The sequence below is a fragment of the Danio aesculapii genome, chromosome 23, assembly GCF_903798145.1.
Source record: "Danio aesculapii chromosome 23, fDanAes4.1, whole genome shotgun sequence".
In the NCBI taxonomy this organism is placed as follows: domain Eukaryota; kingdom Metazoa; phylum Chordata; class Actinopteri; order Cypriniformes; family Danionidae; genus Danio; species Danio aesculapii.
In genome coordinates, this window is record NC_079457.1 from 28,489,735 (window position 1) to 28,516,614 (window position 26,880).

The window sequence follows — 26,880 nt, forward strand, 5'->3', positions numbered from 1 at the left end:
TAGCGAGGAGGTAGCAGTGACCGAGATGAGTGGAAAAATGAGGCACCTGGGCTTCCTCCTGAGGCTCCGCATGAATTGCTGGAGTGGGAAGGGGCTCCTGAAATGTGAGATGAAATAATAGGAAGAGCAATGCAAAGTTAGTGCACTGAAATTTGAGATAACAGGGAAGGAGCCAAGACTAGGCCCTGAACCAACAACCAGACATATAAAATGGACCGAATACACTGACTGACACAGGTATAAATGAGTCTTAAACAGTGTGAATTAGAGCATACAGCATAATGCACCACAACAATTTTAGTAAAAAATATATTGGAGCTGGGTGCAATTCTTTGCCACTAAAGAGCCATTTAATCATTGACAATAATTATATCAATATTTGACATCACTAATATCCCAAGAGCAGTTTTGCAAGGGTGGTTCTGCTGTCAGATTAAAGTTTTTAAGCATGTTTTAATTAATTTCTTTCAATGTGTAAAATAAAAAAGTATCTGATTTGACAACAGCTGTTATCTACAGGTATTAATATTGCAGCTCTGTGGGCTTTCACATTGAAAAAAAGAAGCCCCAAGGTTCCCTGCAGTTTGTTGCAAAATAAATAATTGATCATTTTTCCAAGTCAAACAATAAATTCAAAATCCTTTTGAATAAAGATTGGTATTTTATCCTCTAAATAATAAGCTAAAACCATTCCTTGTTAAATCAACTTTCAGAGCCCTTCTCATGAACAATACCATGGCCATTTTTGAACGTCTTGTAGAAGCCCTTTTGTTTGCAAAAATGGCATTTTAGCATAACAGTATGGTGCACAGGCCTTTGATTCCTTGCAACAACCATTCCCTACATGCCTGGTAAGAAGGAACCAGAGAAAGAATGTTGGAAGGAAGGACCACACATCAAGTGGAAAGTTAGTGTAACAGAAGCCTGAAGCTTAAGCAATGGATATTATGTGGAAGATCCTAAGTGCATCTCAAATGCGCAAGCAGATGTTGAGCTGTGCAGAGGAAGGAGAGGAAAGGAAGTGGCACGTCCTCATCCAATCAGACAGCAGTTATATTAAGTAATACTATTAGGCAATGCTAATATTAGATTAAAAAAACTAACTTTAACTAATCTCTCCTCAGAAACAGGTTGCTTATGTTTTAGGGCATTATGCAAAACTATAGATATGGATGTGCCGTATCATGCGATGCTTTAGTTCCTGTGAGTGACAAGCAGATTATCAAGCAGTTGTTACCACTGATTTCCTCTTGGAAGGTTCCATGGTGGAGCTCTTGTGAAGACTGTTGCCAGAATCACTTTTGGTGATTGGTTTGGTACGTGTTTCTCTTGCCCTCTGGGATTTTACAGGTGGGTATAAAGGGGCAATCTGGTCAAAGGCTGGAAATGTTGAATTGGTGGGAAAGTCAAACATAAAAAGTGGATCGTCAAAAAGGAACTGATCTTGTTCAATGCTAAGTCTGTGGTCTGTGTTGGTCTTGAGATCCCTTAGTTGGGGCCTGTCTTGGACAGACTGACGGCTATATTCTCTGGCTTCCCAGTTGTGACAATTACTTGCCCAGTCTTGCTTGGCAAAATTTCCAATGCTTTCTAAAGCTGCAGAATTTTTGGACTGTGACAAGGTGTCCAGGGCATTCTCGAAGACTACTTGATCTTCTTTAGAGTTGATCCCTTCACATTCATCAAATGATCCTGAAATGCTTCTTTCACTTGATTGTCCTTGCAGCTTTGCTCCTTTCCTGTCTTTCAACTTCTTCGACCTCTCGGGCTTCAATGGGACGATTCGCTTTAACTCAGATTGTGATGTGTCACTTGCAGTCGAATCGTGTCTCTGGATTGTTGAGCCTTTACCCTTAGGATCTGCCTTAGATGTTTGTTTTTGTAATGTAGCTCTGGTGTTCTCTGGTTCTTTTTCATAGGATTGTCTCTCCCATCTGCTTTCATTATATCGATCTCTCATATATTTGTCCATAGCTGCGTTTGGAGAAGCCTCTCCAAAGCTTCTCTCTACGTACCTTGCCAAGTCTTGATTTGTGGTCTCATGTTCTATATTGGTTACCCCCATGTACTTTTTGTCGCCCCAGAGTCTTTCTGTTGCATATGTATCACATCCATTTGTATGAATGACATTCTCTGACAAAGGTCTGTCCTGTGAGTGTCCATTATCATAAGCTTTCTCATTCAAAGAATTGATGCCTTGCAAATGGTTGTACCTTAAAGCTGGGCTTTTAGCACGATTTCTCAGGGGCTTCTCTGGTGATAGGATGCTTTCTGTTGAGGTCCTTTTTGCTACACTGATGATGTTTTTTTCTCTCACTCTGTCATCTGTCTCTCTGTTGAATCCAGTGGCTAATGAAGCTACTCTAGGACTCCTGCTCTTTTCGTCTTTTTTACTGAGGGGCAGGTCTCTTTGACAACCATCTTGCTTCTCAATCAATAGGGACTCCTCTGAGGCCTATATATCAATAGAGTGAATACAATTTCAATGGCCTGTCAGTGCCAACACACCCTCTATGGTAACATATAACTTACGTAGTGTATATATTTGCAATATGAATCTGAAAAAATCTAATGATGCAAAATAAGATTTTATTGACCTGGGAAGGTAAAGAATGATCTCAAATTCTCAAAATGTATGGATGTTTTGAAGGTAAACAAAAGAGAGACAGTAGTGTACTTAAGTACTTAAAATGCCATTTGCTTTTATTATCAAGCAATATCATTGTCTTTATAACACTAATTAAAGAAAATGCATTCATGCTGTGTTCAAATAAACCACTCCACACAGATTCTATTAAAGTTCAAACTGCTGCTAGCTCTTGACCCAGAGGCATGACATGAAATGGTTCAACAGCTTCCACTTAAAGAGAGATTAGTCACATAAAAAAGAGGGCATGAATAACAAATCAAGCATTTGGCACACTAAATCTGAGACTGGTGCTGACATAAATCTGAATAATCCTCGTTGAGAATCTTAAAACAATATCAGACCAAAATAAAACTAATCACATAGCATCTGTTTCTTGTTTTTGAAGTCACCACAAAATACTACCCCTTGCTGGTACCAATTACTCACAGATTTTTTCTCCGGAGTGCTACCAGATGAGGCTCCAGAGAGACGTTTCTCTCTATGGACCAGTTTGCTGTTGGGCTCTCTCAGTGCTCTTTTCAGCTCATTGATGCTGGCTTGATGTTTCTGCAACACATCTTCTGGTTTATCCAGGAACTGCTATAAAACAAACAAGTCAATGGGTAGAACCACTTACCTCCCATGAATTACTTAAGTGAAAGCTGTCCGGTGACCTTCACAGCTGTTTACAAATGTTTAGCTAACTGTGGTACATAATAAGTATATGAATGCAAACATATGCCATTGAGAATCATAAGTTGAGTTTTATTCTTTTACCAGAGTTAGTCCCCTAGTTAGAATTGCATGTTGAAATAATTAAAAACTCCAATAAGCCAACATCAAATGCCACTAAAGTGTATCAAGTGATCTGTTTGATTAGTTTGCATTGCACGTTGTTCCTTTTTACTTAGTTTTGTCTAACACTTATACTGTGTAAACACTGTGATGCAGATTATGGCAAATTGAACATATCCAGATCCAGTTTGCACACTCTTCTTTATGCCAGAAAGGATAGCTACATCTTTTTATCAACAAAACAAAGCTGCACATAAAACATGAAACATGCTGGTGTAGATAACAGATGTCAGATGGACTGCCATCTTGGCTCAAGTTACTTCCACTAGAAGACAATTAAATAAAGCAAGAGAGAGACACTAAAACACAGAGAGTGACGGCTCAGGCAGTTGATGAGAAACAGTACCTCCTGTTTAGGACGTGGGGTCAAGTCCTGGTCCGACTGGGATAAAGAGGTGGTGAGGGGAAGGGTATGGTGGTGCAAGCCGAGGAACGGAGGCAAAGTGAGGTAGTGGAGACAGAGAGGCAGAGCATGGGTGAATTCATAAAGCAGGCAGCCAAACAGAGAGAGGAACTCTCATACAGACGCTGATGTTAGCCATGGAAGTACAAAGAGTGAAAGTTTGTGTCACTGCCTAGGATACACGGTTTTAAAGGTTTTCATAGCCGCATAAACATTGAGCATCATGGCATACTGTATCAAGTTCAGTGACACAAATCTCTTGAGCTGTCTCTTATTCATACAGGTCTTATGAGGTGCAGACTGGCATGTACTGGAAATTGTCTTTGAGCATTGATAAACAATACATCAATGACATCCCTAATGAACCTCTACAGCACAAATCAATTAATTACATTTTCTTCAAGTCAACATTGTGGTAAGATGAGACAAATCTGTCCATCACCTTGTTTACCGAAAACACTTAATTTTTGTCATTGATATATGAATGCTGGTGAATGAGACCCAACATATTTTTTAAAGCTAAGATAAAATGGCAGGATCTTTACTTTTTATTATGTGTCATATTTGAGGATGAAAGGATGTTTATTGAGAATAACAGGAGGCATGACCTGGTACTTGTTACTATTTATCTATCCTTTATTGTTTTAATGTTAACTTTATTTTGTTATCTAAAACTAAATTGACAATAATTTTTAATGGTTGCTTTCTGTAAACAAATTTTTAAAATCTGTAATTATTGTAATTTGTAACTTGTAATTATTTGTAATTTGGCTGTTTTATTTTTCCTTAACTTCAGAAGCAGATGAAGTTATTCACACTAATGAATCACACACAATAAGACCAGGGATATGTATTTTAGAAATACAGAACTGGCAGTGATTTCTTATTGAATTTAAGTCTAGAATAAAAAGAACAAAAAAAATTAACATGTGTCTTTTAAATAGTTAACAAAAACCATTATCCCAAAATGGCGTTATCCCGCTTTGAACAATGGTGTCATCTGAATCTCAAGAAAAGCCAAGGAGGCTGAAAAATTACATGATCTGCCTTGTGGCTTACAACATAGCAATCGCACTGCTATTTTTTGCACTCTAAAGCCATGCTAGCAGTGTGTATGCAGATTAAGAGTGCAACTGAGACAATGACAGACAGACAATTAGACACAGATAAGTCACACTAAAAATACCTCTGTCTTAGAGTCTACAGGAGAACCTGCCTCCTCCCTCTGTCCGCGAGAATATGAAAAGAGAAGCGATAGTTAGAGGACAGCAGTGAAGCGTTAGAAGCAGGGGGAACAGTGCAGAATCTGAATTAGACTGAGGAAATTAGCAATTGGAGAGGTGGGGAGGTTTGCAAAGAGATTGAAAAGTTCAATTCAAAAGACATGTTAACAAAACAAGCAGCTATAGATATATATTTGAGATTTAGTCAGAGGCAGAGAAGGAAGGCAAAGGTAGGAAAAGGTATTGGAGTATGAGACGGTATTAATTAGAGAAGACGGCAAGGGAAGTGTTAGTTAAACGATGTCAGTGGGTCTAGTTGTTTAAATATGCCAGGAAGAACATTTACGCAATTCCCACTAATAATGCAAAGACATTATGAACTTCATATAAATTAAACTGGCTTCTTTTCCCACATAATACCTTCAGAAATTATTAGAAAAGGAAAAACACAAATAAATGAAGACATTAAACACCACTTTGTGCACAGAACCTTGAGCTCCACAGTTTTAGTGGGAGTGGAGTCACTCTCCTGCCGCTGTTCTTCAGCTTGTTCATGATCTTGGTCCAGGTCCGGATCTAGACTGGGTTCCAGGTAGTCCTGGTCCAGCTCATCTCTAGGAAGACTAGGCACAGGCTCACTGGAGGTGTGCTGAGAGAGTCGGTCCATGGTGTCCCCTAAAGCAGACTCTAAAAGAAATGAAAAGCAGCAACCATGTAGAGCACAGATGTCAAACTCAGGTCCTGGAGGGCCAAAGCTCTGCACAGTTTAGCTTTAATTAAACAGACCTGATCAAACTAAATTGAGTCCTTCAAGTTTGTTTGAAACCAACTGGTAAGTGTGTTTAAGCAGGGTTGGAACTAAACTCTGCAGGGATTTGGCACTTCATGAAGAAATTTTGACACACCTGATGTAGAGCCATCATCCGAAGCTGGGTAGACACCTTACTTACAGGTACACATTCCTCCCCTGCTCCCCTAAACTGATCTAAATGACCTGACAAACATACTTTGCATCCAAAAAATGTCAATTAAGCACAACGTTGGCCAAATTTTGAAAAAGGTCAATTGCCTATCGTCCGTTTTCAATACTCACCTGTGAGTCTGACAAGTGAAACCTGCATGCGGATTTTTTTTTGTGTTGTCACATGAAACTCCCAGTTGCACCCACAGTAATCCAGTTGAAACAGCTAGACATTTAAGAGTTCACACTTAGCTGATGATTGATTATAAGCTAGTTTGACATGCTGTCCCAGAAGAGAACCCTGAACTCAAAAGATCCTTGAGCCGTGGGCTCCCTCTCATTTGTAGGGCAAGAGGGGAGATTGAGCTCAGGTATATCTCAAGAATTCCCCTGCTTATTTGTGATTGATTATGAATTGCTTTATGAGGAAAAATGTTGTTGGCTAGGAACTTGATTATAGTGCCAATTTGGTTTAGTCAGTTTACTTGTGATGCATTTCTCTGGACTCTGATAGGAACCCGGGGAACTCAAAAAATCCCACGCGAACACGGGGAGAACATGCAAACTCTGCACAGAAATGCCAACTGGCCAGGCAAGGACCGGAATCAGCTATGCTTTTGCTGTGAGGCAACAGTGCTAACCAGTGGGTCGCCGTGCTACCCAATCTAGTTTAAAAAAAGGGAGGATTAGGGGGAGATGGTGGATTCGTCAAGACGAAGATGACCGTGGTATGAAAACTATGGTTATTTATAGTGATTCATTATCTGATTCAATCATCTGATTGGAGATCATGTATTATTTAATGTGAGTCCAGCCAGGATCAATCATAAGCATGTTATCCTCTCTAAATTAGTTTATAAATAAACTTGACTTATTGGTTGTGAAATTTCTGTGAGCAATAGTAAATGTAACTGCACCTCAACACCACAAATCTAGGATCTTGGACAAATCTAATGTAGGCACTGGAAATAATGTTCTCTTGTTGATTCTACATGTTCTGTTTTCTACTGAAACACTAGATGTTCTTTACATATTAGTTCATCATGCAGCTTTTAGAGTTAGTAAATCAAGATGGAGGTAAATTAAGTCTCAGTTCAATGCTTTCCATCAAATTTTGTTTATTTTGGAAAGCTTGTATTAAATAGCATTAAAATATATATTATTGGTAGAATGTGAAAGCATTGACTTGGTAAATGCATTCTGAGGCAAATCTTTTAACACTACATACTGTATTTATTAATTGTTATCAAAATTTGTACTAGTGCATGTTTTTGGTAAATTATTACACTTTGAGATGGACATGGTATTAGAGAAAACCTACCTCCGTCTATGCTGCGGGACAACAGGTACCTCCTACTTATGGATCGTTCAAATTGAGGAGCTGGCCTATCAATCAAAGCACTAGCCTGTCGGCTCTGGGCTTGGGTTCGCCCACTATAGCGGAACTTTGAGCCAATCACAAGAAAACCTTTTGGGGGAGGCTCAGGAGAGACCAACCTATGAGAGAAGAACAGAAATAATGTTAAGCTAAAATATGTAACATGTCAGAATGGCCTTGTCCCAAATGGCACCCTAAACCCTCACATCTTCCTCTTACACTGCAGTGAAATAATGGGGTTTTGAAGACTAGCTAGAAGTATGCTGTGAAGGCTTGTGGTCTTGGCAGAAGTGCACATGGAGGGTGCATAGCGACCACAAAGAGGTTCTTTGAAAACATCCTTCTGGAAGTCAAGTTGATGAATGGGACACCCTATGGTGTTGCGGACAGATATGCACACACAGCAGCTATTGTAAGCCCACAGGACAAACAAATACATGTGAACTGTGCCATTTGGCGCAGGTCCAGTGTCTAAGTCAGAGTCCAATCTGTAAGATATTTTTATTGGCATCAATGAAAGAAGTTGGAATCAAAACCAGTACTCAATCTCTTAATACCCCAAACCAACTCTACATCCCCCTAGGATTAAGAGTAGGCCCAGATCCAGATCAAGATCTGTTACTCCGAGAATCAAGTCACCAATTTTAATGAGATGGAAAAAAGAAAAGAGCAAAGTATGTTTATATTAATCCATATACATCTTTTTTTGTCCTGTGAAATAAAAAAAATCAAACAAGCTATTCTAAAAGTGGAGACATTTGGAAAAAAATTGTAAGTTGCAAGATCAACAAATAATAATTTCTAGTTGATCATTTGGAAAAGTGGCAGAAGGTATATTTTTCTAATGAATCATCTGTTGAACTGCATCCCAATCATCACAAATACTGCTTAAAACCTACTTAAACCCGCATGGACCCAAGATTCAATCAGTCAAGTTTGGTGAAGGAAAAATCATGGTTTTGGGTTAAATTCAGTATGGGGTGTGTGAGAGATCTGCAGAGTGGATGGCAGCATCAACAGCCTGAGGTATCAAGACGTTTGTCTAGATCCACATCAATCTTCCTGTAAGCAAAGAAGGTCAAGGTGCTCCTGGTATGGCCAGCCCGGTCACCAGACAAGAACATTGTTTAGCATGTCTGGGGTAAGAGGAAGGACGAGGCATTGAAGATGACTCCAAAGTATCTTGATGAACTCTGGGAGTCCTGCAAGAATGCTTTCTTTGCCATTCTAGATGACTTTATTAATAAGTTATTTGAGTCATTGCAGGCATGTATAGATCCAGTCCTCCAAGCTCATAGGAGGCATGATCAGTATAATAAGTATAATCCTGATGCCTTTGTTTTTCATATTGCTTTTCATAATCCACTTCTGATACCGAATGATCAACTAAAAGTCAAGTTATTATTTGTTGTTCCTAAAACTTGGATATGCGACACGACTTTTCTCAGGTAGCATATGTTCACTTTTACAGTCTTGCTAAAGATAAATGTTCATAACCAGTAGCTACTGATATCAATTGTAGGAAAAATTGTACTTTGGAAATCAAATGTTTTGTGTTGGTCAAAAATAAAGAAACACCAACTGGTTTGGAACATGTGGAGGGTGTGTACATTTTGACAGACTTTTAATTTATGGGTGTGAACTATCACTTTAACAAAATCCAACAAAAACAGTTTAACCCTGTTTAAAAGCAAAACTGAAAACAAGCATCATTCTTTAGCTCCTTTGAGTCCAGCAGTTGCCTGCAGCATGGAAAAGCAATACCATGTCAATTCTGCTTTTAGCTTTTTGTTTATCCAGATATGTTTTTATATAATATTTCATTTATAATGTATCTTTCCCATGCCAAGTTTTACTAGTTTATCTCAAGGAAATTGAAATAACCAAACTCCAGATCCAGACCAAGACTTTAAAGTGTTCAGACACAATATTACCAGCTAATACAGAATGCAAGTGGAGATTCCAACTGTCACTGAAGGTACAAAACAAGAGGCATTCTCAAATGTAAAAAAATAAATAAATAAAAGTGCAGTGTTGTGGTAGTGGTTGCAGGACAGTGAGCTCCTACCTGAAAAATGTGTGGTGTTCAATGCAGACCTTCCACAAGCGCTTAGAGGCACGGTGGTTGGGCAGCTTGAAGCCAATGGTGCTCTCAAACTGCTCGTACTGGGGGTGCAGGGGAGTGTGGGCATGTGATGGGGAGGAAGTGGGGGGGTGTGAAGGGAAAGCAGAGTGGTAACGTGTTACTTGACAGGAAATTTGACAAGGTGTAAAATCTGTGTGCTGCTAAAGCTCAAATCAACCGACAGGGCACAATTCGGCATGCCTTTATTTATCCAAACAGAACGAAAGCAGAATTTCAAAAGAATGCTGCAGAGAAAAGGCATAAGAATGAGAGCAAATATTAATATCTAAAAGCTCAAGGTCCACAGAAGGGAGCCTGTGTTGATAAGATGCTGAAAAGTGAAGCGTCATAAATAAAGGCATTGAGATATTGTCAAGAATTCATAACTGACCCTCAAAAATAACCAAGAGAGTCAAAGAAATGCCATGCTTTTTTTTGATACACAAAGACGAGGATTCTATTGTGAGAGAAAAATCACAGAAAATAGCCCCTTAAATGCAGCCTGCAGAATCCTTAACACTTAATAAAGACCTCTGCAACTTATTTTGTCTTTTTCCCCCTTTCTCTGGATTGAATTCTCTCCTAACCCCATCTCGACTCATTTTCTGCTTCTTTCTCTCTCTCTCTGCCCACTAGGCAAAAAATTTTCACAGCTCAGCCTAATGTTTTAAAACCCTCATCCATTCCACATTCAGCAAGCTAGCAAACACTAAAGAGCAGAACTTCAAACAATATAACTAGTGTTTGTTGAGACACAATTAAAGGCATTTTTTTTTTAAGTGGCGTAATTAGAAAAGTGCTTAAAAATATTTCCTTTCTTTTTGCGCAAAGCAGTAGAAGAACACCCACATCAGTCTTCAGAGCACAGGGTAATTTGGAAGCCTCAATAGTGATTTCAAATGCTCGGAAAAATGTTCTATTCTTTCCTAATAAAACCACATCATGCAGATTATCCGCCCATTTTTCTCGCCCACAGCATTAGTCTCTAAACGACATCCTTATCTTGCTCATTCTTGAACATGCATCTAAAAGCGAAGTCTAACAAGGAAAAACCTGGAAAATCTCAAAAGACCTTTTTCTCTACCTCTCCAGGTCGGATTTTGATGTAAAAGTTGCTTCTCTTGTAGGAAATTTTGAGGATCTTGGGCCAGGCGAATCGGTTGATGCGCAGCCTGTCTCTGTAGATCAAGAGGCCACTGGCACAAACCCCCAGCATGATGTCGATACCTTCAGAGTCCTTTGAAACACATACAAACAAACAAACCAATTCAGATGCTTACTTTATGTCACATTTCGGTTTCAGACTGTCTCCAAACAAGAGATGATTTTAGAATTTTATCCTAAGGGAGATGAAAAACAATGGATGACAGGCCTGTTCTAATGGGGTCATGGACCGCAGGGAAAACAATCTTATGTCCAAATAATGGAATTGAAATAAACATCATCATGTAAAATAAATAGGCCTATCTGCCTTTAACAGCCAGGAGAAAATACTTAAAAGAAAATATTGACATGAATATCTTCTAATTTGCCAAAAATGCTTATGTAAAAATCAAAGGTATTTTGATGCACATTTGTATGTCACTTGGTAGTAGAAGTAATATGTAATGTGTATTTATATAGAGCATTTTTTTGTGTATGGCCAAACACCCAAAGCGCTTCACAATCATGAGGGGGGTCTCTCCACATCACCACCAGTGTGCAACATCCACTTGGATGATGCAGTGGCAGCCACAGGACAACGGTGACTGTGCTCACCACACACCAGCTACAGATGGAGTAGAGACAGTGATACAGCCAATTCGGTGGATGGGAATGATTGGGAGGCCATGATGGGTAAGGGCCGATGGAGGGAATTTGGCCAGAACACTCTCTTTTTGCGAGAAGTTCTATTGGATTTTTAAAGACCACACAGGACCTCGGTTTAGTGTCTCATCCAAAAGACGGCGCTCGCTGACAGTATGGTGCCCTCTTCACTTTACTCAGGCATTAGGACTCACACATAACATAGATTGAGCACCCCCTACTGGCCTCACTAAGGGTTTACTCACACTATGCTATCCAAACCATGCCCAGGCCCGTTTCCCGGATCGTTTGAGAAGTGTGAGTGCTCTGAATCGGACTCAGGCATGGTTCAGTTGGCCGGCCCTGGTCTGGTTGGAAGAGGTGTGCCATAGGTTCACTTGGGCTCAAGCGCGGTACGCTTGTAGCATGAGTGCAAAGCGCGCCTAAGCCCGAAACTGAAGATGAGACGTGACTTTTACGGTACTGTATCATATGGATTTATTAATCATTCTTACTGTTCAATGAACGCAAACTGTCGTAGATTATTAAAGATGCAAACCTCTCACTGCATGATACCTGTGCCTTTAGTAAATCTCATAATTCCTGCAGCGCCAGGATTTTATGATTGTTTATCAGTGTCAAAAGTGGCTGATCTCTTCTACGAAATATTTGACTGTGTGTCACTGCATCCCAAATGACTAAAAGACTAAAGAACTAAACTAAAGAAATCTCCACTGTACTGAGCGAATACGCTTACTGAACAGCACATCATCGATGATGTAAGCGTGCTCAAGCTCGAATGTAATGTGAGTGCGGGCCATTGGGGGAGACGGGAGGGGGGGCAAGCGTGCTTCGGCCCGGTTCAAGGCAACTGTACATAGTGTGAGTACATAGTGTCCCATGTGGTCTCCCAACCAGGTACTAATCAGGCTCAGCCCTGCTTAGCTTCAGTGAGTAACTGGGCTGTTGGATGATATGACTGTAATACAAAAGAAATTTCTGTACTGGGAAACATAGCTCCCTTGTCAAGACAAAAAAAAAAACATACATTGTCATTTTTATGGTCACACCTTTTGACTTTATTTTTAGTTTTGGTCAGTTTAGATGTGTTTATGTGGTTGTATTCAGATTTCATTCAGACCACACCAGAATTCAATTTGCAGTGATTGAACCACATGCTGTAAAATATTAACCAAATGGACATTTTATTGAGTACAAAAAACAAGATATTTAGCGTGAACATGTGATACTTCAATTCATTATGTAAATAAAAAAATTGTTATAAAATAATACTTGGGTTTTGTATTTCAAAAAAGGAAGGGAGCAGCTGATGCCAAATTCTTATGCATTCAACTTAAAATGGCCTTTGAATAAAAATAAGCAACATGATCTCATGGCAGTTAGTAACTATTTGATTTAGTCGCTGAATTTGTACGATCTAATTTGTAAAATTTTGTAAGATTTGCTTATCCACAAATGACAGTTGGGTTTAGGTGTAGGGTTTGGTGCCAAACCACCTTTTTAAAAATCGCACATTTTCGTACAACATAAAATCATTTGAGTTCGTGTGAATTATCCACTAAACTGGCAAAACTTGAAAGAGTTAAAGGTGCAGTAGGTGATCTGCCAAAATGCCATTTAGCATAATATCTTTGAAACACAGTCCCTCCCCTGCCGTCTAAAGCCGCGCCTCCTGAAACATGATTGTGTGCACCTTAAAGATGACAGCAGACAACCCACTAGTTCATGTCATTCGCCAGCTACAAATGTAGTTAGTAGTTGGTCTGCGGTGTGCAGGAATTACACTTATTACTAAACCATACTTCAGAGCGAATATTCAAAGTAGCATGGTAAACAATATAGAGAACGCATCACAGGTTGTCATTGTTTAAAAATGAACCAATGTGAATATAAAACCAACTTTACCTCAGTAAAGCAGACTAGGCGGAATAGCGCTATTTACTGATGTTTTGTGGTTAAACTAAATTTAAAAATCTATTATCGATGCTGTAAAATGTCCCTCATGCAATTGAAAATTGTACCATCAAGCTTTCACCGGAAGATTTCAGCAGCTGAACAAAAAAAGAGTTTTAAAACATGACATTACCTGTCTACAAGAAACACTTCAGCCATGGTGTCGTCCTTCCTCCAGTGTGCAAAAGTAACTGATATTGATTCAGGATTTTACAAAGTTTTGATTCAGCCTTTGATTTTACAGCGACTGTGATTGCCTCATGTGCACATAATGCGCAACAGATCTGCGTGAAGTGATGCGCAGTGGTACAAATCTGCTGAAAGACAGTTTGGGCTACTTATGAGAATTTATATTTATTATATGAACTGTCAGCCTAACAATATTTAATTAGATTAAAACATTTTTAGTTTTATGTCTTACTCAGAATATAAAAATACACATAAATATCTTTAGATCATTTACTTTAATCGTTACTATCGTTACTATATATATAGATAACTTAATTTAATCGTTACTATCGTTACTATATATAGAGATCATTTACTTTAATCATTACTATTGGAACGTGAAGAGACTTTCAACCAGCACAAAAAAAAAAATGTTTCTGAAGACAATCTCCTACTGCACTTTTAATTTTCCTCTTGAGTTCAGGCTGAAATAAGACAGATGGCATTTCTAGCGATAACTTCTAAGCAAAACTCACAGCGTCATACCTTAGCATGATGGAGATCAACGCCATACATGGAGAGTTTCTTGGCGTTCTCCAGGAAGTTGATTTCAGCCTCTGCAGGACTCATACCCCTGAGAACACATTATTTTGAGGAAATCATAATTCAAGAGTGGCTAATATGAAAATGTGTCATTCACAGCTGAATATGTGATTGCTTATGCTGCTTGCAAACAGTATCAGTCATTACTATAGCTGCCAATTTAATGTTAGTGCGATTTATCATGCAGTCTATATTCTTTATTATTAAGCGACAAAAAATAGAGTAATTAATCTTGTCCCTTGATCTGTAATTAAATAAGGAATTTTCTTACCTTCAGAGCCATTTAAATTTGGTCATTTATATTTTTAAATAAGTTCAGATATATCAGACTGACTTAGCTGAAAAGGTTTTTTATTTATCTGAATAGGGTGAAGATATAAAACAGTATAATAAAGCGTTCATGTCATCCTTTTTAAAGGTCCCATGAAATTAAAAAAGATTTTTAGATGTTAGTATCAGTATTGTAGTTTTTAAAGGGCACCTATTTTACCTCTTTTTTAAGATTTCATATTAATATTATGGTTCTTCTGAGTGTTCCAGTTTAGGTTCAGTTCAAGACACAATTCAGATTGTTTTATTATAATGTGTTAAAAAGTGTCCTTTTGTGGGTGTGTAAACAGGGCGTTGTTTTAGGGGCGTGTTGCTTCACATGGAAATTAGTTTCGACTTCCCGCCCAACTTAACAAGGGGGCGGAGCCAAGAGCTCCCCCGCATTGTGTATGGCAACAGACAGGCAGACAGAGAGAAGCAACATGAGTAAGAGGACCAGCATTCAGCCGTACATGTAGGTCTCGGATACAGACCAAGCAGAGAGTACTGTTGACGAATCAATATTCCTAATGTGCCAGAATGTGCCAGAGTTGTAGTTACAAAATCATTTGTGTCTTTGTATAGTTTTACAGCCGCTATGTAGCAATGCATGCGTCATCCGTATAGCGATGTAATGATTAACCGGTTTCACTATTAAGCGTGCTTTAATTCGTCACGGGTAATTAATCGTAAAGGCCTCTCAACACTGTGTTTCTACACGGAACAAACAGCTGCACCTAGTTGAGATGACAGGGAGCTTCTGTGACCGCAGGAAATACAAATGGTTGAAGTTTAAGGAAGACGCAATGAAAAGTACACATGTTTGCAAACCCACCTAAAGTTACAAACAATGGCGCTGATGAGAGCGATCATGTGGTGAATGTTGACCCGCAAGCCGAGATCAATCGAGTGTTTTCGGAGAGAGTGCTGAAAGACTCGGTTGATCAGCTGTTTTTAAGGGCCCCAATCTTGATACGCTGCATTCACTGCGTGTTCAACGCAAATGGCCGCTAAAAGTAAAATCTCTGTTGCTCATTTGCAGGAAGACGATGAAGGCTCTTGTGTTGAGCCCAATGAGCCTTACATCTAAAAATAGAGCAAGGGTGTTTCTTTGGTAACATCGCTTTGACTCACACGCTGAAAATGGCGGACATGAAACAACAAACTGAGGATATGGTAATGCACACCAGTCAATCAATATTGGTGGGCGGGGGGGACCGCACTCTTACATCAAGTTACGGTCGGTCTCAAAACCGCTCCAATTGGTCCACCGTTTTTATGTTGCTAAATTGAAAAAAAAAAGTACTGGGTGTATATCACTCCAATATGTCTATACACTATACCTACACACGTCTGTCCAAACAGCTTGATTTTTCACCATAGGTGCCCTTTAAGATATCCATAAGCTAGTGTGCGCCAAAAGAGTGACAAAATTTGTGTTGTTGTTTTGTCACTTCTGCCTAAGCAGACCAATGGTTTTATTCACATCACCTCAATTTATTTTCTGATCTTATCTTGACCAATCAGATGCTCTATAGTATCTGGCATGCCCCGCCCCCTTCAAGGCGCTTGTCATTTGCTTTTCATTTGATTGAGTTCAACCACTCTTGCTGGCAGAGCTGTGAAAAAACAAAACAGAGAAGGAGCTACACTATGTCCTAAATTGTTGAAATTATATCAAATATCTAATAAAAATGCACATATCAAAGCACTTCACAGGACCTTTATGTTGTTGTTTTAGTGTGTGTGTGTGTGTGTGTGTGTGTGTGTGTGTGTGTGTGTGTGTGTGTGTGTGTGTGTGTGTGTGTGTGTGTGTGTGCGTGCGTGCGTGCGTGTGTGTGTAATTATCTAAAAGAAATGCATGTTGTGGAGATTCTATGAATTTTGAAGCAAATACACAAACAACATAGTTTAGCCTTCTGAAAAAAGGATTGAACAAGCAATTCTAACCATTCACGAACAACCTGGTTATAAATATGGAATAAATCTGGAATAAATATGATTATTTGTAGTGTCTGCTACTGAATTATCAAATGCAGGGTTTTATTTTGTGCCCCACAGCCCAGTTTACGTAACATCAGTTATAAAGCTACTATTTGTGCTAAATTAGTTTTAATATTCAGCTATGGGACATCCTGAAAAGTGAAAACAACATTTTGATTATCCTCTGGTAGATGGATGACCTTCTCTGTATAAATGAGTCAAATTACACCTCTATTTTTTAAGATGTTTTTTTCAAGAGTTTTAAAAGAACTTCATGATTACTGATTACTAGAGTATAGACTCTGGCTCCAATTGACATCAGTGGTACAAAGCTGCCGTGTCTGAGAAATTTTTGATAATTTTTTCTGCAGTATGTTTAAATCACCAACCTGATTTCCCCAAACAGGGCATGTTCCTGGATTAACATCAATGTTGATCCTGGAACAACATTCCAATCAGCCAATCAAAATTAAGGGAAATGTTTACCGTTTACGTTAAATAAACTTTCACATTATTGTTATTATTATTCGTCTCTGGTTTTGGGAATCATTTACAGTTATAGTTGAGTTTAGGGGTAGGGAGTAGTTATGGATTACAATTTTCAAACAAAAATAATGTTCCAGGATCAACATAGATGTTGATCCAGGATTGCATCGTACTTGGCAAAATCATGACGTTTGTGTTGAAATAGTCCATCTTTTTAACAATTACATTTACATTTACATTTAGTCAATTAGCAGACGCTTTTATCCAAAGCGACTTACAAATGAGGACAAGGAAGCAATTTACACAACTATAAGAGCAACAGTGAATAAGTGCTATAGGCAAGTTTCAGGTGTGTAAAGTCTAAGAAGCAAAGCATTAGTAATGTGTTTTTATTTTTTTATTTTATTTTATTTATTTATTTATTTTTTTTGAGAGAGAGAATACAGTTAGTGATATAGCCAGAGAGGCAGTTACATATTAGGAAGGAAAGTGGAGACTAAACAGTTGAGTTTTTAGTCGTTTCTTGAAGACAGCAAGTGACTCTGCCGTTCTGATGCAATTAGGGAGTTCATTCCACCAACTGGGCAGATTGAATGCGAGAGTTCGGTAAAGTGATTTCTTCCCTCTTAGGCATGGAACAACGAGGCGACGTTCATTCACAGAACGCAAGTTTCTGGAGGGCACATAAATCTGCAGAAGTGAGAGCAGATAAGAAGGAGCGAAGCCAGAGGTCGCTTTGTAAGCAAACATCAGAGCTTTGAATTTTGATGCGAGCAGCAACTGGCAGCCAGTGCAAATGGGTGAGTAGCGGAGTGACGTGTTCTTTTGGGTTAATCAAAGACCACTCGTGCTGCTGCGTTCTGAAGCAGCTGAAGAGGTTTGATAGAATTAGCTGGAAGCCCGGCTAGTAGAGAGTTACATTAATCCAAGTTTGGAGAGAACAAGAGCTTGAACAATGAGTTGAGCTGTATGTTCAGATAGGAAGGATCGGACCTTTCTGATGTTATAGAGTGCGAATCTGCAAGATCGAACAGTTCTAGAAATGTGGTCAGAGAAGTTTAGTTGGTCATCAATCGTTACTCCAAGGCTTTTTACCATTTTGGATGCAGTAATGGTTGCCCCATACATCTGGATTGAAAAGTTATGGTGTAGAGTCGGGTTGGCAGAAACTTCAAGCATTTCCGTTTTCACGAGGTTAAGCTGAAGATGATGATCTTTCATCCAATTAATGTATACACCATGTATGAAAAGATTAATGTCTTTTTCTATAAACCCTAACTATGAATATAGAATACACAAGACGTGTCACTCGTATAATTTTGAATGGAGAAAAGTGTAACTGTCAATATGGCGAATGAAGCCCCGCCTACTAGTACAGGAGCCAATCAGCGATCACTATAGACTGACTGGGTAGAAGCTCGGATCAGATGTGTGCTTTTACAATAGTTGGTGGTCAACAAACACACTTAAATCTCTGCAAATACTTGCTTCACAGAAATAAGAAATATATCCACATAAAGCTTAATATCTGTGTTTTTGAGTGAAATGCACTCGAAAACAAAAGTTTTTTGGTTTTGTAATGTGTATGAAATGAACGCGAGGTACAGTATGTCCTGTCAAACCACATCACATGAAAGCAACTACTCAAACACCCACAAACATTGAGTTGCTGTCATTTCTGGAGGAGATTTGCTATCAAGATCAAGTTGTGGGTTACTTCAGAAGACCAGTGCAACCAGACGATCACTAATCAGTGGACGATAATGTGTAGAACAGCCATAATTGAGGTTGGTGTTGTAATCTCGTTTCTTTCGAGTGCACATGCGCATTAGCTTGGGCAACCTGAAAATATGCAGATTTTGTTTGATTTAGACGTTTAGAAACTAAACTTATGAGACAGTTGATTTTATTGGTGACTCCAAATATGTAATGTAGGCAATCGAAAGCTTGGCAAGCCATTTTAGTTAATCTGATGTTTCCCCATTCAGACAAAATGCCCAAGCATACTGTCTGAGAAGCATTTCAAAGATGGCCGCCGAGTGAAATGACTTGGCTTAAAAGGACTTTGACCCTAACCCTTATCAGGAGGGGTGAGATATCAAAAACTAATCCACTAACCAATGGGGTTTCCCAGAGAACAGGTCTTGGTCCACTACTGTTTTCTATTTAGACTACATTACTAAAAAAACATTGTTACACAGATTCTTTTTTTTCCCCTGATCCCACATTGGTGACACATAGTTTAAACACAGACACAGATCGATAACAGATCATCATCTACCACTCAGCTTGGCAACCTTTTCTTCACAACTTATCCAGGCCATTGTCATTGCATACTTCTTGCAACACTTTGTTCGCTGGTCATTCATCGTGATGATGGTCTTCAAACAATTTAAGAGACATGTCACACTTCCCTTCATCTCCCTGCACTGGCTACCAGCTGCAGTTCACATCAAGTTTAAAGCTTTGATGTTTGCTTACAAACAGCCACAGGCTCTGCATACTACAACCTTCACATGCTCTTACAAGTCTACCTATTTACAAAAATTCTCATTCGCTGTTCCTAGCTGGTGTAATTATCTCCCTAACCCTCCTAATCTATTCCCTGAGCAAAAAAAGAAAAAAATCTTCTATATTCTTTATTTTTTGTATCAATGGGCTCAGTGGCATATTGCAAACTGCCTAGTCCTCCTGCAAAAGATAAACTGCACATACAAGTGCCATGTCATACTGTACAGCCTACTAAATTTTTTTTTGATTAAAAGATTTGACTGCTATAACATTTCTTTTTAATGTATACCAATGATAATACAACGAAATCTTGCCTTTTTCACATTTAAATTACCCATTAAAGCTTGTGACCAAATTCAAAAAGCATTTTATAATTAAAGCTTTTTTTGTGCAAAAATCACTGGCTTTTAGTGCTAAGTATAGCATGTTTGTAAAGCCTGTCCTGGCTCAATGTGGTCAAATGACTTGATTTAAAAGAATCAAAGTGAAACTGAAACCTACCAGCACAATGAATGATATTTCCATTAACAGCAAAACAGTTCAAAAGAGGCATTTTTTTTTACTTTTGGTCATATGGATAAGAACAAGACATTCAGAACTGTGAATATTACACTTTGTTTAATAAAAAAGTTTGCCTTTATTACGAGAGAAAGACAGAGCAAATAGGATGAGCTTTGATGTGCAGTTTGTCACAATTTTCTTATTTTAATTATTTGTTTGGTATGATTTTAAAAGCTAAGAAAATATTATATGCTATTCCTTCTATGCTAATGAAGGACTAATGAGACGTTCCAAGCACAAGATTGGTCCTCCTGGTGTGGCAGAGTTCCTCACAGCTCCAATACACATCTCTGCCATTTGCTTATAGTAATCATGTGCTTTTCACCGTACACGATTAATTTGCTCGTGATCTTCTTTCATATAACTTTATCATGTTTGCTGTCATTCGACAGATTATGACTTTAACATGGTAGTGATGTACCCAGTAGAGATATCAATGTATTTCAATATACTATCTATTAACTATTGTTGAGTCATGGTCTGAGGAGACCATGTTAATGTTCTTCTCCCCCACTTTATCTCCTCAACTTTGCTTTCATGTTTATCTGGTTTTGGGGGTTGGTATTTCACTCGTGTTTGACAATGCTTTGCTCAGGGTATAAGAAGGAAAGGTAACTGTTGATCTGGGAGAATATGGAGCCAGATCAGTCTCAACAATAATACGTTTACAAAATGAAATTCATACATGCACAGCACAATTCACATTCACAAAATCCAATTTGTAAACACAATTCATGAATTCACCAGTAAAAATCATTAAAATTTTCAACAAATGAATTGGAGTTGCATATTTTTGAATCTTGTTTTGAATTTACAAATTGGATTTGTGTGTATATGACTCATGTTTTAAATTTATGAATTGTATTTGTATGTATATGACTCATGTTTTACATTTATGAATTGTATTTGTATGTATATGACTCATGTTTTAAATTTATGAATTGTATTTGTATGTATATGACTCATGTTTTACATTTATGAATTGTATTTGTATGTATATGACTCATGTTTTACATTTATGAATTGTATTTGTATGTATATGACTCATGTTTTACATTTATGAATTGTATTTGTATGTATATGACTCATGTTTTACATTTATGAATTGTATTTGTATGTATATGACTCATGTTTTAAATTTATGAATTGTATTTGTATGTATATGACTCGTGTTTTAAATTTATGAATTGTATTTGTATGTATATGAATCGTGTTTTAAATTTATGAATTGTATTTGTATGTATATGACTCATGTTTTAAATTTATGAATTGTATTTGTATGTATATGACTCATGTTTTAAATTTATGAATTGTATTTGTATGTATATGACTCGTGTTTTAAATTTATGAATTGTATTTGTATGTATATGAATCGTGTTTTAAATTTATGAATTGTATTTGTATGTATATGAATCGTGTTTTAAATTTATGAATTGTATTTGTATGTATATGAATCGTGTTTTAAATTTATGAATTGTATTTGTATGTATATGAATCGTGTTTTAAATTTATGAATTGTATTTGTATGTATATGAATCGTGTTTTAAATTTATGAATTGGATTTGTGTTCATGAACCGTGTTTTGAATTCACAAATTGGATTTGTGTGTTTATAAACTGTGTTTTGAATTTAGGAAATAAATTTGTGTTTATGAATCATGTTTTGAGTTTACAAATTGGATTTGTGTATTTTCAAATCGTGTTTTAAATGTATGAATTGGATTTATGTGTTTATAAAGCATGTTTTGAATTCACAAATTGGATTTTTGTGTTTATGAATCATGTTTTGAACTTACTAAATGGATTTGTGTATTTGTGAATTGTCTTTATTACACAGCAGTTCATTTGTTACAGCTAAGTTTCTTTATATAGTATGTTGGTTTGTTTCATTCTACTGTCTGTGTATTTAAACATGTACCTTTATAAACAATTTTGCCTTGCGTTGAGATTCTTTCTCTTTATCAATGATAATAACAACTTTAATGGAGTCAGATAAGTAATTGATTTAACTGCTTTCTGTTTTCGATTATTGGTCCAGAATAGCAGCATAAGCTTCAATCCTTACAATTTTTTTAAAAGTGAAACATTTCATGCAGGTGCCTTAATGGATTATAGCATTTTATAGTTTATTTAATCAAGTTGAACAATATATCAGTTAGTTAATAATTGGTTTATTAGTGTTAATTGTCATTCAAGAAAATTCTCGAAATGAACAATCTCAACTTCCCCCTGCTTTCCCGACTGCTATGCCACTGAAAGCGCTTGAACTAAAATTTTAACACCAACAATGTTATTGGCTGTTTTTATAATTGGTTTTAATGTCTTGGAAGCTGAATTCCACAACTATGATAATGGTCATTACATTTCTGACTCACTGTTGTGTTCAGCCAATCACAACATGCTGGGCCAGCTGGCCAGTCTGATCTTTTCAGAATGAGGGACTTTGTAGAAACCAGAACTGAGACTGACTAGGAAAAGAGGTGCAACAATAATGTAAAAGAAAATGTGTTAAAAAAAATAGCATCATCCCTTTAACTTCAGTATTTTCAATGCTTTAATTGTCTCTTATATAATGTAATGTATTCAGGGTATCTTCATGCGTGGGACTCAGCAAACACTGATTAATATGATTAATTGGGTTTAATTTAATTAATTAGCATATCATGTGAGTAATATGAGTGTAATTGTTAATTAATTGACAGCGCTGGTAACTCCTGCTGTGTTTTGTGTGTGCACTCCTATAACCTGTAGGTGCGGTGCAGCTCCATCACCCGCTCCTCCAGCTCGCGGGTCTGATTGGGGGCAAAGCGGAACTCGTTGATGTAGTCTGGCCCGTGTTCCTCAGGGTCATAGTCTCCCAGCTCAGCCTGAATGGCGTATGAGCCCAGTAGAGCATGAGTGACGAACGAGCAGGGCAAGCGACCTGACAGAATGTCCTCCCTCAGCTGCAGACACAGGTAATACCTGTCCATGCACACACACATATGCAACAAATTAACCAAAACACAGGTAAAAAAATAATAATAATAATAATTTAAACTGAGCGACAAGGTGACAAGATCACATGATTGGAAATCGGACGTTACCCCTCGATCAGAATTTAAAAAATATATATTTATATATATATATATATATATATATATATATATATATATATATATATATATATATATATATATATATATATATATATATACATATATACATATATATATATATACAGTTGAAGTCAGAATTATTAGCCCCCCTAAATTATTAGCCCCCCTGATTATTTTTTTTCCCAATTTCTGTTTAACAGAGAGAAGATTTTCTCAACACATTTCTAAGCATAATAGTTTTAATAACTCATTTCTAATAACTGATTTATTTTATCTTTGCCATGATGACAGTAAATAATATTTGACTAGATATTTTTAAGACACTTCTATACAGCTTAAAGTGACATTTAAAGGCTTAACTAGGTTAATTAGGTTAACTAGGCAGGTTAGTGTAATTAGGCAAGTTATTGTATAACGATAGTTTGTTCTGTAGACTATCAAAAAATATATAGCTAAAAGGGGCTAATAATATTGACCTTAAAATGGCTTTTTAAAAATATAAAAATGCTTTTATCCTAGCTGAAATAAAACAAATACGACTATCTCCAGAAGAAAAAATATTATCAGACATACTGTGAAAATTTCCTTGCTCTGGTAAACATCATTTAGAAAATATTTAAAAAATTTAAAACAATTCAAAGGGGGACTAATAATTCTGACTTCAACTGTATATATTCTCATTATTTTTTAACACATCTATAGTTATGCTTTGGCACAGAGTTAGACCTCTTTCTTGACTTCACACAGAAACAACAACGTGTGTGGCATGACATCACTTTGTTGCAGAGACGCTCTTGGTTAAACGCCGGCAAAGTAGAACATGGAAACAGCTTAAAGCGGAAAGTGCGAGCGTGTCTGCAGTAGGTATTCTGTAGCAGGCTGGAGGTATTATAAAGTTGATGACAACAACATTTCCATAGCAAACTGTGAGATATGTAAACTTTGGATTGCTGTTTATTTTTATATATTTTTTTTTTAATTCACTGTTAGTGCTATCTTTGTTATAAGAGTTGTTGAATGTTGAAATAAGGTGAATTAAATAAAAAATAAGGAATATCCTGGATCTGTTTTTTCTCTCTTCTTTATTCTTTTTTTATGTATTATAGAAGTATCGGATCAGGTTTTGGTATCGGTAGATACTCAAAATCAAATTATTCAGACTCGAGGGCAAAAAAACCTGATCGGGACATCTCTAGCAAGAAGGTAACTGGTTCAAGTCCTGGCTGAGTAATTTCTGTGGCATTTCTATGTGGAGTTTGCATGTTCTCTCCTTGTTGGCATGGGTTTCCTCCAGGGGCTGCGGTTTCCCCCACAGTCCAAACACATCCACTATATGTGAACTGAATAAACTAAATTGGTCGTAGTGAATGTGAGAGTGTATGAATATTTCCCAGTGATGGAATGCGGCTGGAAGGGCATCCGCTGTGTAAAACATATGCTGGATAAGTTCATTTCACTGTGGTGAACTCTGATGAATAAAGGGACTAAGCCAAAGAAAAATGAATGACTTGAAACTATCAAAGGTATTATCGAAGGGTATTAGCATTTTTTATTATAATAAAGACCAAGGTAGATGGAATTTGCTTTCATAAAACACAACTATGTTAAACTAAGGGAAAGAACCACCTGGATCAACCGGGAGAAAAAGTTTGAGGACGGAATTTTAAATAACCTCATGCATTTACAAAACTCAGAACATATCAGACTGCAGACATATAGAACTAAAAATAATAAATAAAATAATAAAAATAATAAAAAAAATAAATAAAAACAATATTATGTGCATAATCTGGCTGTGCACTGATAGGACTCAAGGGACAGTTTACCCAAAATATTTACTCAACATCAAGTGATTATAGACCTTCATAAGTTCCTTTTTTTCTGTTAAACACAAAAGAAGTTATTTTGAAGAATGATGGGAACTGGTTGCCATTGACTTCCATTGTAGGAGCAATGCTACTATGGAAGTCAATTGCTACTAGTTTCCAACATTCTTCAAAATATCTTCTTTTGTTTTCAACAGAGGAATGCTTATCAGCAACAAAAAAGTGGAGAGAGAATCTAAATAATAATAGAAAATTAATGTCTGGGTGAACTGTCTTAGTGTTAATATATAACACTGCATTTTGTGTAGAACACAACCTTCTGAAAATATTAAAAAGCGTTAGTGTAGTTTAATATGTGATATGCATAAATATTTTACCATGTAAATAAAATATGAATGTTTTTATGAATATTTATTAATATGAAGACTTTAAAATTCAATTTAGGGTAATTTTATTATCATTCATTCATATTCTTTTCGGCTTATTCCCTTTATTAATCAGAGGTTGCCACAGTGGAATGAACCGCCAACTTATCCAGCATATGTTTTACGCAGCGGATGCCCTTCCAGCCGCAACCCATCACTGGGAAACACCCCTACACTCTTGTATTCACACTCATACGCTATAGCCAATTTAGTTTATTCGATTCACCTATAGCTCATGTATTTGGACTGTGGGAGAAACCAGAGCACCTGGAGAAAACCCATGCGAACACAGGGAGTACATGAAAACTCCACACAGAAATGCCAACTGACACAGCCGAGGCTCGAACTAGCGATCTTCTTGCTGTGAGGCGATCGTGCTACTCACTGCACCACCATGACGGCCCCAATTTTATTATAATTAGTATTATTATTGCAATAATGATCCATTCATTGGTTATTTGTCTTGTATTATGTGGGACAGGAATCAATATCATCATCCCCCTTAATACCATCTTTTCATATAGTATAAGCTATTATGCAGCATTATATTTTGTGTAGAACAGAAATCCTAAGTGATCACGAAGTGTGAACATAAATGATTAAACATGGAAATAAAACATTAATACTCTTTTTAACATTCCACTAAGGACAACCGATAAATTATTCTACAGCATGACTTTTTGCTGCATTTGTAGGTTGTAGATATATTTTCATACCTGTCAACCCTTCCGTTTTTCTCAGGATTCTCCCGTATTTTACAATTCTATCCCGCTATCAACCCGTAAAGGTATTTTCCCTATATGCAACCCATACTGCCGAACCACCAGGGGCCGCCCCTTGCTCTTAAATGTGAGTCTGTTTTGTGCTTTTGTTTTATTTAGGCATGAAAACACTTTGAAATAAATATAAAAGCGGCATGATTCCCTTTCCTTTTCATTACCAGAACCAAAACAGTCATATAGTGGTTCGTGACTGTCAGCTGACGCGCTCCATACGGATAGATAGATGCTGTTTCCTAAACGGATTATGTTTACACGATTTGAAGTGAAAGTCTGGGTTTTGGGTGCGTGTTTGAACAGACATATACGCATAATTAATAATAATAATAACATCCAAAGATGTCGATCTTGGTTGCTTTTTTTTAAACACAACTAGTTTTGTCTTAAATGAGTACAAAAAGTTAGGAAAGCAGTCGAATGCTTTCATTTTAAATATAGATATGTGCATTTTTAAAGTGACATCTCTGTTATTTAATATAATCAAACAAAAAATCGAAATGAGAGATTCATTCGCTGCTCTTTAATCAGAATGTGTTAACATTATACAGTGAAGAAAAGGTTAATGAGATTTGATACACTGTAAAAATGCTCGTGATTTCAACGGGAAAACAACTGTAACTGCTACAGTAAAAATACGAAACCTGGTTAACAGTATGTTTCCTTAAATATGGCAAATAACCGTAAATTGACTTTCCCAGAATTCCCTGTATGGCACAACCCTTTTTATGCTTTTTGTTGACAGTACTATGGATCTTTTAGTTGTTTCCCCATCAGTTATGTACATTAGAGATTTATGCTA

The 26,880-nt window shown here is 37.1% G+C and overlaps 1 protein-coding gene across 6 annotated transcripts in view; it reads right to left on the reverse strand.

Annotated features, from left to right (window-relative positions):
* Nucleotides 1-26,880, reverse strand: part of si:dkey-178k16.1 (band 4.1-like protein 1) — a 140,043-nt gene that overhangs the window by 7,563 nt on the left and 105,600 nt on the right. The window contains exons 7-17 of one of the 6 annotated variants that reach the window (XM_056448782.1): nt 22,699-22,917; nt 14,048-14,135; nt 10,659-10,811; nt 9,518-9,615; nt 7,393-7,568; nt 5,601-5,797; nt 5,074-5,112; nt 3,831-3,866; nt 3,077-3,229; nt 1,238-2,455; nt 47-97 (exon numbers count right to left, since the gene is read on the reverse strand). In XM_056448782.1, the coding sequence (XP_056304757.1) occupies nt 47-97; nt 1,238-2,455; nt 3,077-3,229; nt 3,831-3,866; nt 5,074-5,112; nt 5,601-5,797; nt 7,393-7,568; nt 9,518-9,615; nt 10,659-10,811; nt 14,048-14,135; nt 22,699-22,917 (2,428 nt within the window). Of the gene's footprint in view, nt 1-46; nt 98-1,237; nt 2,456-3,076; nt 3,230-3,830; nt 3,867-5,073; nt 5,113-5,600; nt 5,798-7,392; nt 7,569-9,517; nt 9,616-10,646; nt 10,812-14,047; nt 14,136-22,698; nt 22,918-26,880 lie in introns of all 6 variants that reach the window. The other 5 variants (XM_056448785.1, XM_056448783.1, XM_056448786.1 and 2 more) reach the window with 5 other exon arrangements.